The sequence below is a fragment of the Empidonax traillii genome, unplaced genomic scaffold (assembly GCF_003031625.1).
Source record: "Empidonax traillii isolate 1590-97213 ecotype Southwest subspecies unplaced genomic scaffold, ASM303162v1 scaffold368:size764316, whole genome shotgun sequence".
Lineage (NCBI taxonomy): Eukaryota > Metazoa > Chordata > Aves > Passeriformes > Tyrannidae > Empidonax > Empidonax traillii.
The window spans coordinates 2,725-15,057 of NW_020955561.1; the positions used below are offsets into that span (position 1 = coordinate 2,725).

At 37.4% G+C, this 12,333-nt stretch overlaps 1 protein-coding gene across 2 annotated transcripts in view; it reads right to left on the reverse strand.

Annotated features, from left to right (window-relative positions):
• Window positions 1–2,568: 2,568 nt before the first annotated feature.
• Window positions 2,569–12,333, reverse strand: part of LOC114061887 (gamma-aminobutyric acid receptor subunit beta-1-like) — a 92,175-nt gene continuing 82,410 nt past the window's right edge. The window contains exons 5-6 of one of the 2 annotated variants that reach the window (XR_003572244.1): window positions 8,657–8,774; window positions 3,112–3,194 (exon numbers count right to left, since the gene is read on the reverse strand). Coding sequence is in view for 1 of the 2 variants with exons in the window: in XM_027892792.1 (XP_027748593.1) it covers window positions 3,071–3,194 (124 nt within the window). In the remaining variant the exon portion in view is untranslated. Of the gene's footprint in view, window positions 3,195–8,656; window positions 8,775–12,333 lie in introns of both variants that reach the window. The other variant, XM_027892792.1, reaches the window with a different exon arrangement.

A 12,333-nucleotide genomic window follows, 5' to 3' on the forward strand; every position in this document is an offset into this window, starting at 1 on the left:
CACATGGTTGACATCCCTGATTGTGTTAGCATTTTAATTGCTTATTTCATCTGATCCTAATTTCGATTCTTGATGAGGTCTCACTGATAGTAATTCTCACTAAACATTTATCCCTAAAAAGATTCATTTATGTGAGAGCTTGTGAATAAAGAGGTATAAATCAGTCAAGTGCCCATCTGGATTTGTTATTCAGGCTGCTAACTGATAAAGGTTTATGTATTTTGATCAGTTTCAGTCATGATTGAGATGGAGACTTCAAATCAACTACCTCCCAGCAAATAATACAGGTATGAATTCAGTATGAAGGCAACTTCAGTATCATCACCCATTTTGATTGCTGTGGTACAGTGTATATCCATTTCCTCTGCTGATCAGGTAGAAAAGTTACTGAGGAGAGGTGTTATGCACATTATTTTGAAAAACAATATGTGACTCATTCCCCAAACATATCCACTGCATGCCTTAATAGTTTTAAGCCAGAAGATGAGCTAAGCAGCAGCAAACACCAAGAAAACTCATTTCTGATGAAAAATGCAGGGGACTGCAAAGTCCAAGAATGGGATGACAACCATGTATCCTAAGAAGCAACTTCTTATGTCCCGTAAAGTGGTGCATTATGACACTCAGGCAGAGTTTTGAACTACCAGAAAGTGACTGGGGAGATCAGTAGGATGATGGGCAGCACTAGAAAAGGAAGCTACAATTGCTTACTGCCTCTGCTTCTTGGGAATGAGAAGAAAATGCCTGTATATGTGTTCATACACAGGGGTGTGAGTTTGTGGTGCTTCAGTCAGCTCAGGGCAGTGGAGATATGGACAGGATAATTGAAAGCAGTTGTATGGGCAAGGTTAATGCATGTTGGTCTAATACAAATATTCATCACATGAGCACCAACTTGGCCCAGCTTGCCATGCTACTGTGTCTGTTGAGGGCGTTTAATATGGTGCACAACCAGCATGTCCTTCCAGGTATTTCCTTGAACGAGTTGAATGGTGAACAAAGAACAAGCTACTGTGGAGACTCTGCACCACAGCTATTGGGGTGTTTCATGGGGAACCTTGACAAAACTGTCTCCCCTCATCTCTTTCTGAGATGTCAGCATGCAATGCCAAAACACTAGGAACATAAAAAAAAACCCCAAACCAAAACAAAAACCCCACCATTTTTGGATCTCTAAAGGACTAAATGAGCAGGTAGTGTTCAGACAAGGCTTTCAAGTAAAAATAATTATCATTAAGCTGACTGTGAATGTTTACTTGATTAAAATCTTTTGCTTGTTTTTAACCTGGCAGAAAATTTATAAGATTACTGTAAAAAGACTTCCCAGGAAAAGGAGGAAAAGCAAATAATTCTTGGGAAACTATTTCTAGTGTATTACCAAACAATATAAAATCTAAATTAAAAGCTGCCCTTCCACTGACTTATATTAAGACTGATACTGATTATGCACTTACAAAGAAACAAAATACTTCAGTATGGAAAGTAATTTTGAAGGTATTTGGCCATTTCAATGACTTAAATAAGGCCTTAAGTAGAAATTATATATTCTATTATTCTATGTTCTATTAATATAAATTCTATATTATATATAGAAATTATAAATTACTATAAACATTGGGCTGAGAGCTCCTCTTGTGCCAGGCTCTTGTGAGCCCACGAGTGCTCTAGACTGACTGTATGCTTTTTTTCAGTGCCTGAAAACCACCACCTCATGTCTGTTGAGATATATTACATTTATGTATACACAATTGATTAAAAATCTCTGCAGTTCAGAATAAACTGAAATCTCTCCCAACATTTTCTAAGGTTCAAAAGTTACCTTGTCCTCTTTGGTTTAGAATTTTTTATTTGTGTTACAATGCTACTAAACATTTTATGTGCAATTATTCCATTGTTTTGACACTGTGAAAATTTTTTTATTAGTCAAATCTAGGCAACTGGAAAATAATAGAATTCTTTTGAAAATTGATGCTCTGAGGTTCTGGGGACTTTATGCTCTTTTCATTCCATAACAAAATCTTATATCATGAATTTCTGCAAAATGAAAACTGTATTTACTGGAATGCTCAGAAATTTTATTTCCTTGATTTGGACGTGCTACAAACAATAAAAACATTGCTTTCATTAATGACTTAATTACAAGGAAATTATTTTTGTTAATCATGGATCAGCTTTTTTCTCTGTTTATTTAAAAGTTCAAACTATCCATCAAATGCTAAAATTGTTCTTTTTCTGCAGTAAACTGAAACAAAATACTGTATTTGGCGAAATCTGTTAAACCTCACACTTTAGAGGGAAGTATTATTACAAAAAAACAAAAAAAAAGATTACTGGACTCAGTGCAACAGTTACAATGTGAAAAATGGAAATTCTATGAACATTATTTCGTTTGAACATTATTTGAACATAATTCTGCAGCATTATTTTGCCTTGGACTTAAAGTAGTCTCAACCAGTTTGTTTAGACAGACTCCTCGGTGGTCAGTGGCAGCACCTGGTCTGACCAACAACAGAAAAAAGATTCTTTTCAAAAACCTTTAGCAGGCATTTCTCTAAAAGCTAATATCATAAAGGATATAGAGACTATATTAATGACAAAAATTTGTAAATGCACACCTTGTTCCTATGCTCATGGAAGACAATGACAGAGCCCTCATTAACCTTGGTCTTGAAGGATCAAGTTGTTTCCTCTTATAACCTCCAAGTGATTTGGTGAAAGCAACTGATCAATCCTGCCACCACCATGTGTGACAGATGTTAGTCTTGATGTTAGGGATGAATGCACCAAGGTGAAATAGTTAGTTCAGGTTCTGCAGTGATTACGCACTGAAGATGGACAGTACTCAGTTGCTGTCCTCGGAGCTAATCATAAAGAAATAAACTCCCTTGCTCGACAAGAGATTGTGAAAGACACCTTACAATCTTGGATCAACCAACATGGTGAATGAAACATATTTTGGCTTATGTATTATAGAAATACATTGGGTATGTTCAGTGTGCAAGCTCACTGGACACACTGTATTTGAACAACTTGCTCCTGTCTTGCCTAACCTGTCAATGTCTTTCAGTTCTCAGCTGTCATTTGGCCAACCCTCTCCCACCAGTAACTTACAACTTTCAATTTCTAGTGTGCAGTTTTGTTCATCCAGAGGATATCTGCGTAGGTCCATCATGCAAGCGGCTGTCGTTGTAATCCTGTAAGAGGAGGATGAAAAAAATAATGAGACTTGAAAACACATTTTATTATTTGAGATGGCAAGATTTTCTATTGTGGCTTTTCTCTTTGTTTAAATGTAGAATGGTTCTGCACATGAATTCCTGGCATATAGGCTTCATAGCGCTTATAAAGCACAATTAAATAATTTATTCAGCACAATATAGTGGTTAATGTATAAAGCATCAGAGCATATCCTGAATATTGTAAAGCAGGATTTTGACTGAAAACCTTACGTGAAAAAGTGCTTGGAAGAACATTCAGTGATATTTCTACTTGGGCATCTTATTTTTAATGTTCTTAATTCAGACACCTTCAAATTGTTGTGTGAATTTTTTATTTATAACTCATACTGCTGATAGCTTTCTTTCTTCATTTTATTGTTGCTTACTGTTGTTTTAATTTTGTCTGATAGGTATGTGCACTTTCATCCATTCTGTGGAAATACTGGTGATACCTTTTTCATTAACTTTATGGTTTCATAATCAGTTTATCATTAACTATGACAATTGAACATCACCTCTTAATAATGGCATGAGGCAATCAAACGCTTGTGAAATATAACACTGTATGGTGGCTACTTCATGCATGTTGAGAGTAACTGTGATTGCAATCTGGATATTTCAGATCCTTGCTCCTTCTAGAGGGCATGTGAGTTGATACTTGGTCTCTAAAGGTATTCTCCATAGCCTAAGACTTTTTGCAAAGCAATTCCTCTCCCTTTGGTTTACCATAAATCACAGAGCATCTGAGCAAATACTTGCTGATAAGCCTGTGACGTGTGGGAGGAAGGTTAAGAGACTTTGTGAGGATAGGGGTCGAATCTTAGTTTTCTTAAATGTCCCTTTAAGAAAGACAATCATATTGGTGTTTTCAAACTCACAAAAGCGAGTTATCATCTACATTTGCCTTTTGTTTTTTCTTTTTTTGGTGATAGATGGGTTCTTAAATGCTTACAAAACTTTTGGAGCTGTGAATGGGCAAACTTGATTTGTAATTTTATTGGTCTCTCTCTCTCCAGCTATTTCTACCAGAGAAAGGCAGATAACCTCTTTTCTTGATGTGGATTTGGTTCTGTTGTTCCAGTTCCATGTTAATTAATACCACAGGAGCACATCTTGAGATTTACTTTTGATGTGCTGAAAGTCAAGCACACTTACATGCTGTATTGGGCTGATAATCCTTGCTGTCACCAAACTGACAGAATCAAAAGAGGAAAAAATGCCACATGCTTTATTATGTGACATGCTTCAAAATATCCTAAGTCTACAAAATTCACCTGTCATATCTAAGTATAAGGACTAGAAATGGCTGTAATGAGAACCCATCCATGAAACTATTCTGGAATACTGTGTAAAGTGCCACGGAAATGGTATACGTATACTTTTTCTCAGGCTGATTTTTGTCACATTAAATTGAAATGCATGTGTCTTAACAGGTTTAGCATTTGTCACAAAAAAGGTCAAGGGCTTCAGCTGTGGTAGGACCTCATTTAGATTAGCCATGTACCAACCGCACCTTACTGACAGGCATTGAAAAGACATGCAGCACTAATTTGTCAGCCGCCTGCTTAATAATGCTTAAGGTCATACATAACAATATACTAACATTAGTCACAGTTAAATGCTTTTTTAATGAAGGTTTCATAGGGCAGTGTTTTGTTCCCAATTAATAAATTGGCTTCTATGGTAATTTAGTTCACCTATATCAATCAGATTTATTTATGTACAGAAGTAGAAGTTGACATAGTGTTTTCTAAACCTCTGCAGTGGTGCAACACACCCCTGCCCCATCCTCACGCTGCTCTATGATTTCCAGAACTCCTGTTAGGCTTTGGCTTTTGAGTAACGAGTTGAATGGTGAACTGTACCTAGACTGTGCCAGAAACTCTTGCTTGGCTAAGGTGGGGGTGGCACTGTCTCTACAAGGGACTCCTGTTGCCTGACCAAGGAGAGGAATGAGAGATAATCATCCATCCCCTGACAACCTCGGAACCTTACTTACCTGGATTGTAGCCCGAGTGAAACAGTATCATTGCTACCGAATTTTTTAAGAACTCCAGTGATTACCAGCTTGGATTATAGCCAGGATGGAAACCAACAAACAGTTTTTGACCCTATAAGAAGCTGTTCTAAGTGAGGCTTTTGGTAATACATTTAACAGTGATTCTTTGAGTGACCTTAACCACTCATTTGTGACAACCATGGTGTTTAAGTGGCCAGCTATTTCCTAATGGCCAGTGTATCTGTACTGCTGACTTCTGCAGTTTTTACATAAGCTATGTAAGTAACAGCAATTAGCTATTTTTCACAGCATCAATGCAAATTAAGAATGTAGTAGTAAATAGTGCAGTTGTTCATACTTGGAATTTAAATACCCTACATAATTTTTCCCCTGGACATGAATTCTGATAACTGTGTTGTCTTCTCACTATTTGTGCAGTTTTTGGTGCACTGCATCGTTTGGTGTTTCTGATCTCTAATATAATCCAAGAATAAAAGTTAATGTGTGGGCTACTAAGACACTGTACTGCTAATTGCAGGTGGGGTCTGGAAGTAAATGCTTGGATTATAGAGAAGAAAGTTAATAAACACCTAGTATTGGTTTCTGGCAGCAGTAGGTGATCCTTGAAACTAGCTGCTTGTAATTGCAGTAGGAGTTCTTCAGGATCCAGCAACATTCATTACCTGTAATTCATAAATCTGCTTTTCAAGTATTTCTTTCTCCCTCATGATAGAGCTCAGCTGTGTAAAATTGTTAATGGAATTATGCTCTGTATAATCACAAAACTTGTTTAAGGAGATAAACTAAACCCAGATGCAATCATAGTAATTGTTATTTCGATGAAAAAAATAAAATCTTTTATTATAAATATAGTAAAATCCCAGACCTGTTAGTGGTTGTACTCTCTCAAAGGAGAGAGTAACTGATGGCTTGCACATCAGTTAAAAATAAAGACATTCAAATGCAGAATACAGGAGTGTAATAGCAGGAAGGGGAAGGCAACACCCTGAAGATAGGGCAAAACTGCAATTAATCTGTGTTCAAGAGGATTAGATCTGAAAGTCCCTCACACAAGCAGTTTGTGGCAAAAAATCCAATGCGCAGGCTGGAAGGTGGAAAGACCTTCCCCGGTTCTTCGTTCGCGAAGAGACTGGCCATCATCCCAGGTGGAGGATTAATCCTACACTTGAAGCAGAGCTATTTATATTTCAAAGTAGGATATGTTTCTTCCAGGCTTTCCATTCTTAAAATATGTTTTAAATTCTGGTGTTGGAGCTAATGTATTTTCTTTATAGGGTGACTTTGACCATACTGTCCTTACATTCTTTAGATTCATTTGGATACAAATGAAAAAAAATGGGATTATGCAAAGAAGGCAAGTAGTTAGAGATATATGATTACGCTACTTAATTTCATTCATGTCAGTGCTCAGACATTCTGGGATGGAATGAAGTCTGAACTGCCAACAGGCAAGATAAATAGCATTTGCATAAAAGCAAAATTAACTGATTTTTTTTTTTCAAAATTGTGGCTTGGGGTTGAAGTTATTTGATCCACTGCTTAGCTTGTACTTTGATGCCTTACTCTCTGAATATCATATTCTTACTGTAAAAGCAAAGTTTTTTTGGCTAAAAATAAAATTATATGAAAGAAAACACTGACATCCAGTATTTGCAAAACTGACTTCTTAATAATAAGTAATAAGTAATACTGTCAGAGATTTCCCTGCAGGGCAGCAGGTTTTGTAGGAACAAATGGTAAAGCTTAATATTCTGGATTAAATCATCAATGAGCATTTAAAGTAAGTTCAGAATGAGTACCGGAAGTGGATTTATGGTTTAGTACTTAGAGCATTTCCTCAAAATGTTGCCAAAAACCCGATTCTCAATTCTTGGATAAGAAATAGAAGCAATATTTAAGACAGCCATAACAACTAAATGTGAAGATGATCAGAGCTAAATAATGCAAATTCTGTTGTGAAATGTTTCCTTCATTTGGAGGACAGGTATCAAATTTTAATATGTTTATTCTCTTTCTGTCAGTCAACAGAGCATAAATTATAAATGTATATGAAGTTATGAAGTGGGATGGACTAATTTTTTTCCTTAAAGGCTAAATAAAATCTGCAAATCAAGTAAAGAATAAACATGCTTCTCTTAACCACTGCAGAGCTGGATTTCTAGTATATGCTGGAAGTAGACTGTCATATCCCAGGTAAAACACTGTTTTTGTTAAATGAGTGTAATTTAACTTCAGTGATATCAGGAAACCTAATCCCCTAGCAACTGTTTTACATCAGAACCTAGACCCATATCCCTGGTGTAATTTACCTAATTTTTCTGGAACCTAGAAGAATTTTGATGTTAAAGATTTAATGGGATGTCTTGTAGGGAAAGTCATTGAAGGAATAGAGGAAGGCAGAAAAAAATGTACATTTAATCTGAAAATTTTCTTCTCTGTCCATGCCATGTATAAGGTTTACAGTTGTCATGCCTGCTGACACTGTACATTCCCAATGACTCCCACTGGCCTGCAATGCTGTAGCCTCCTCCTCCTCTGACAACATGTTCCTTTTCTCCCAATCTACCCTTTAGTTGCCTACACTGAACTTTGAGTGAATCGTGAGCAGCTCAGCAGTAAGGTTGGTAACCTCAGGTATCGAGGTCTTGAGCTCGTATAGCTGCACACAGAAAAGGACACATGGTGAAATTTTGCAATGTCTTTCAAGGGGTAAAACACTGCTTGTAAGACAAAAATAGCTGCAGTGGTTAACAAAAACCCAAACCAAACGAAAAAGCAACCCAAAAGCAAACCAAAAAACAAATCCACAACAAACTATTGAAAAAAATCAGAAGATGAAGTAACTGTAATAGCACCACTGGCTAGTGCTGTAGCATAGTAATGGACAGGGATTCATCTATTTGATTTGTCTATTGCTGTGTATATAGTAATATCCCTGAGAGTGAATAGACTTGTCAAATGAAGAGAAGGAATATTTGGTTTTCTTTGAGATATAAATACAAGCATCTGTTTCCAAGCAAAAGACAGGCATGAGAAGTTAATCTACAGGGTGTCAAATCAATCAACTGCATGGCTTGTAATAAAAACCCCTAACCTAATGAAAACATGACTGTCCCTACAGCTCTTTCCGTTAATGCATTTGTCTCCCAAAAAGCTACTGAGTTGCCTGCTTGGGCTGCCCTGTTGTCCTATAGCTCCCCTGAGACACTCCTTATCCCATTCCTATTTCCTGCTGGTGATATCAATTTAACATCTGCCAAGCCAAATAAGGCAGAATTTGCCCAAGCTGAGAATTGTTCTTGTTAGATTGGTTTAACACGTTTCATCAGTTGGGCTCACTGCTGGGCTCTAAAGATGGTTAATGGCACCATCTCCGAAGAGAGTATTATGATGAAGGACTGATGAAGGCAGTGCTCACCTTTTGTCAAGGTGATTAATTTTGACAAGTTCTTCCCATGTCAGTGTTATGCACCACTGAATTGCCATGGTCAGCACATTGCTGGTAAGCTGCTTGACCTTTGTCTCACAGGGGAGTCCTGGAAGAGCCAAAATGCTATTCTTAAATAATGTTTCCTGTCTTTCTCAGCAGCAGAGCCTAATCCTGTGTTGTATATTTAGTAGGTCTCAGCAGGGGAAAGCCACTGAGTTAATGCACGGTGTGACGTACATTGGAGAGAGAAAGAATGGTTGGTGAGTGTGTCTTTATATGTCCAAATAGTTACTGGTCTGATGCAGGAGATGTTGACTGGAGTAAGATTATGCCTTGTCTTACTGTTGTGGTCAGTTAAATTTGATTCAATTACTTTTCCTTAACATAATCCTGGTTTATTACACTGGTTTTGTGCCAACAAAGCTATGCGGTGTCTTTTTTCACTTTCTAAAAAACATGAGGTCTCTCTGAGGATACCTGGTAGCTTGTTGGTGAGGAGAAGGTGAAGCAAGAAAGCAGAAATCATCGGGAACCCTTCCCAAGAGATCTGCCCTTAGTTAGTTCTGAGGATAAGATAATGGGCTAGATGGACCTTTGGTCTGGTCTTTGACCATTTCTGACCTTTGACCAAGTCAAGAACTTAAGTGGAGACCTACCCCTCACCATTTTGTGGTCCATCTCAGGCAATCTTTACTTCCCCAAATCCTCCTTTTCAGAGTCTGACTCACCTAGCACATTTATGTGTATAGCCTGCATAGGCAGTGAATGAGTTTGGGGTAGATCTTTCTCAGGGAAACAAAGTCTAATTTCCTTCATAAGATCTAACACACTGTAGAAGACGCGTGAAAATAGTTTGGTCTTCTACAGGAACTACAGGTACAAAGCAAGATTGATTAAAAAAAGAGGAACACATATTCGTGATATTTCATTCCTGTATGCCTAGGAAATGTTTTCTATTCCCAAATATTTGATCTAGTCTCTTGTACCTGTGCACAAGTTATAGCAATGCTCGGTCTTCATAGCTCTAATTATATGACTAGTCCTGCTGAGTTACCTACTCCTGTGATCTGAAATTCTGTCTGTAGAGATTGTGGGATCCACAGACTTAGGAATGTAGAAGTGGGTGCAGTGCATATTAACCTTTATAGAGCATATGATAATATATATTTTTAAAAGCCTGAATCATGAGATCATGTAGACAGAGAGATGAGATATGGACATTTTGTGCTGAGTTCGAGCAGATGTAAATAACTAATGCATGCTTCAAGGTAGAGGAGCTGCAGGGCTGTATCCTTATCTGTGGCAATTCCAGACATTCAGGATAAGCAAACTATTAAAGACTATAGCATGAGAATCAGCTCTGTGCTACCATCTATTCAAATGTTAATACTCTTATGCTAGACTGAACTGACTGTGAATTTGAATCTTGTTATCCATTTGCTGTTTATTCTTCTTCTCCCCTCTTACAGACTGTACTTAATTCCTTTGCTGGTTTTGTTTGTTTGTTTGTTTTTGTTTTGTTTGCTTGTATGATGAACTATTGTTTGCTGGAAAAGGTCACTGCTGGTCTTCCTTTTAAGCATTGCAGCTTCAGAAGTTCCTTGAAGCACTTTGAAGCTTATGGGTTTTCTAATGAGGGCTTGCAGTTGTAGTGCCTTGCAATAATGGTGTGATCTACAGGACAGTACTGAGCGCTGCCTAAGAATTGCCTCCAGCAAGGGATGTCTTTAAGCAGTATCACTGTCCCTTCCTTTGATTTCTGTTGTAAATGTAAGCTGATTGTATCATTCTCACCTTTGTCCCCTCTTTCAAATGCAAATAGATGTTATCAGGTGTGTTAAGCGGGTGTTAATGCCTATGGAAAGTTGTCCTATTTTATGTTCTGCTTGGCAATTTCTTAAAAAGACCAGAGCTGCAGATCACTTTTTTTTTTTTTTTTAATATTTTTTTCACAGAGAACATTGACTTCTACAGTAAGTGCCAAGTAGGAGCATCTCAAAGGTTAAATAGTTTTCCCCTTAAGTGCTGTAGGCATGAAAATATTTTGGGGAGGGAGATATCACATTTCAGTTGTCTTGGAAGATTTACCTAGGCACTCAATAAATAGTCTGAATTTCAGCTGCCAGATCTCTTCTACAGAGAACAGTTACACAGTACTATCACAAAGTAGGGATGGGATGAGGAAATTGCTGGCTTCTCCCTCAAGAGGAGAGTCTGAAGGTCCAGGGCAGCAGTGGAAATAGGAGACAGTGGGAAAGGGAGAGCTTAGAAATGGAGATGAGGGGAGACATGGTGAGAGAAAAGGCCTGCCAGAAAATATGTTGCTCTGTCTGAAAGAGAAACTTCTAAAATCAAAACCTTAAGCCAGATATGTACCTCTTATAGATAACATAAGACCTTTTTTCTGTTCAGTGAAGTGTATGAGAAATAATTCAGAGTAGAGTGAAGATGAATGGCTTGCTTGCAAATATCAAGAAATAAAAAAAAAAAATCACTACAATTTTAAAATGTAACTTTTTATATATGTTAGAAAAAGGCACTATCTTTCTTTGATTCTTATAAGCCAAATTTCAGTACAATGGGAATTTTTACTGCACAGCTATAAACCCATGAAAATAAATTTTATAATATATATCCCAAAAGGACTATAACCATACCAGGGCAAACAAGATGCTTCAATAAAAAGTGTCTTAGAGTTTGAGCTGAAATTTACTGCAAATAGCAATTTAGTTTGACAGTGCAAGGATGTTGCAAGTTAAAAAGAAAAAGATAGTAAGCCAGATGGGAAGTGCTTAGCATAAAGGAAGGTCCAAGGGAGATGTAAAGTGAGATAACTTGTTTTCAATCTGGTTTTAATAAAAAAAAAAAAAAAAAGTGATAAATCTGTGACTTTTCCCGTGTCTCTATACAAATGTCCTAAAAGGGACTGAATGCAAGTAGGGTGATGTTACTACTGAAATTCCTCCGATGCAGGCAATATCCACAGACAAAAACACCCTGCTCAGGAGAGACTAGAGGTCCGCTAGATGGCAGCAGTGATGCTAGCGTAATTTTGGTTTTTTTGGGTTTTATTCCAAAATAAAACCAAATTAGACACCAACGTATGTATTGTGTAGGAAAGAAAGACATGCACATGTTCAGTTGTCCCCCCTTCTTTGGCAGGAGCAGAAATTAGGTAACAGAGAAGCAGAAACTAGGCAACATGTTCCCCACCTAGCCTGCTATGGAAGGCTTCAGGATGTGCTTGGTCAAAACAAATTGTAAAAAAAATGTTGTTTCAGGCACCAGACATACTTCTGTGGGTTTTTTGTTGGTTGTTTTTTGTTTGTTTGTTTGGGGGTTTGTTTGATGTTTTTTGTTTGGGGTTTTGGGGTTTTTTTGAAACATATGGCTAACCAGGCTAAGCATCTGTTTAAGATGTGAATTGCTAGGATTTTGGCTGATGGTAGATGTGCCCTGCTTCTTTTTTTTTTAGCTGTACAGGAGTGGAAATTGGTAACTAATCAACTGCAGAGAAATTTTACTTAAGATATTTAGGACTTCATCTTGAATATTGTTTGAAACTACAGTCCTTGTTCCTAGAAGAGTGCAACAGAGAGGGATGGCAGCGTTTTCTATAGGGGTCCTGTGGAGAAAAGAAGGAAAGGTAAGAGGCAGAAGGATCC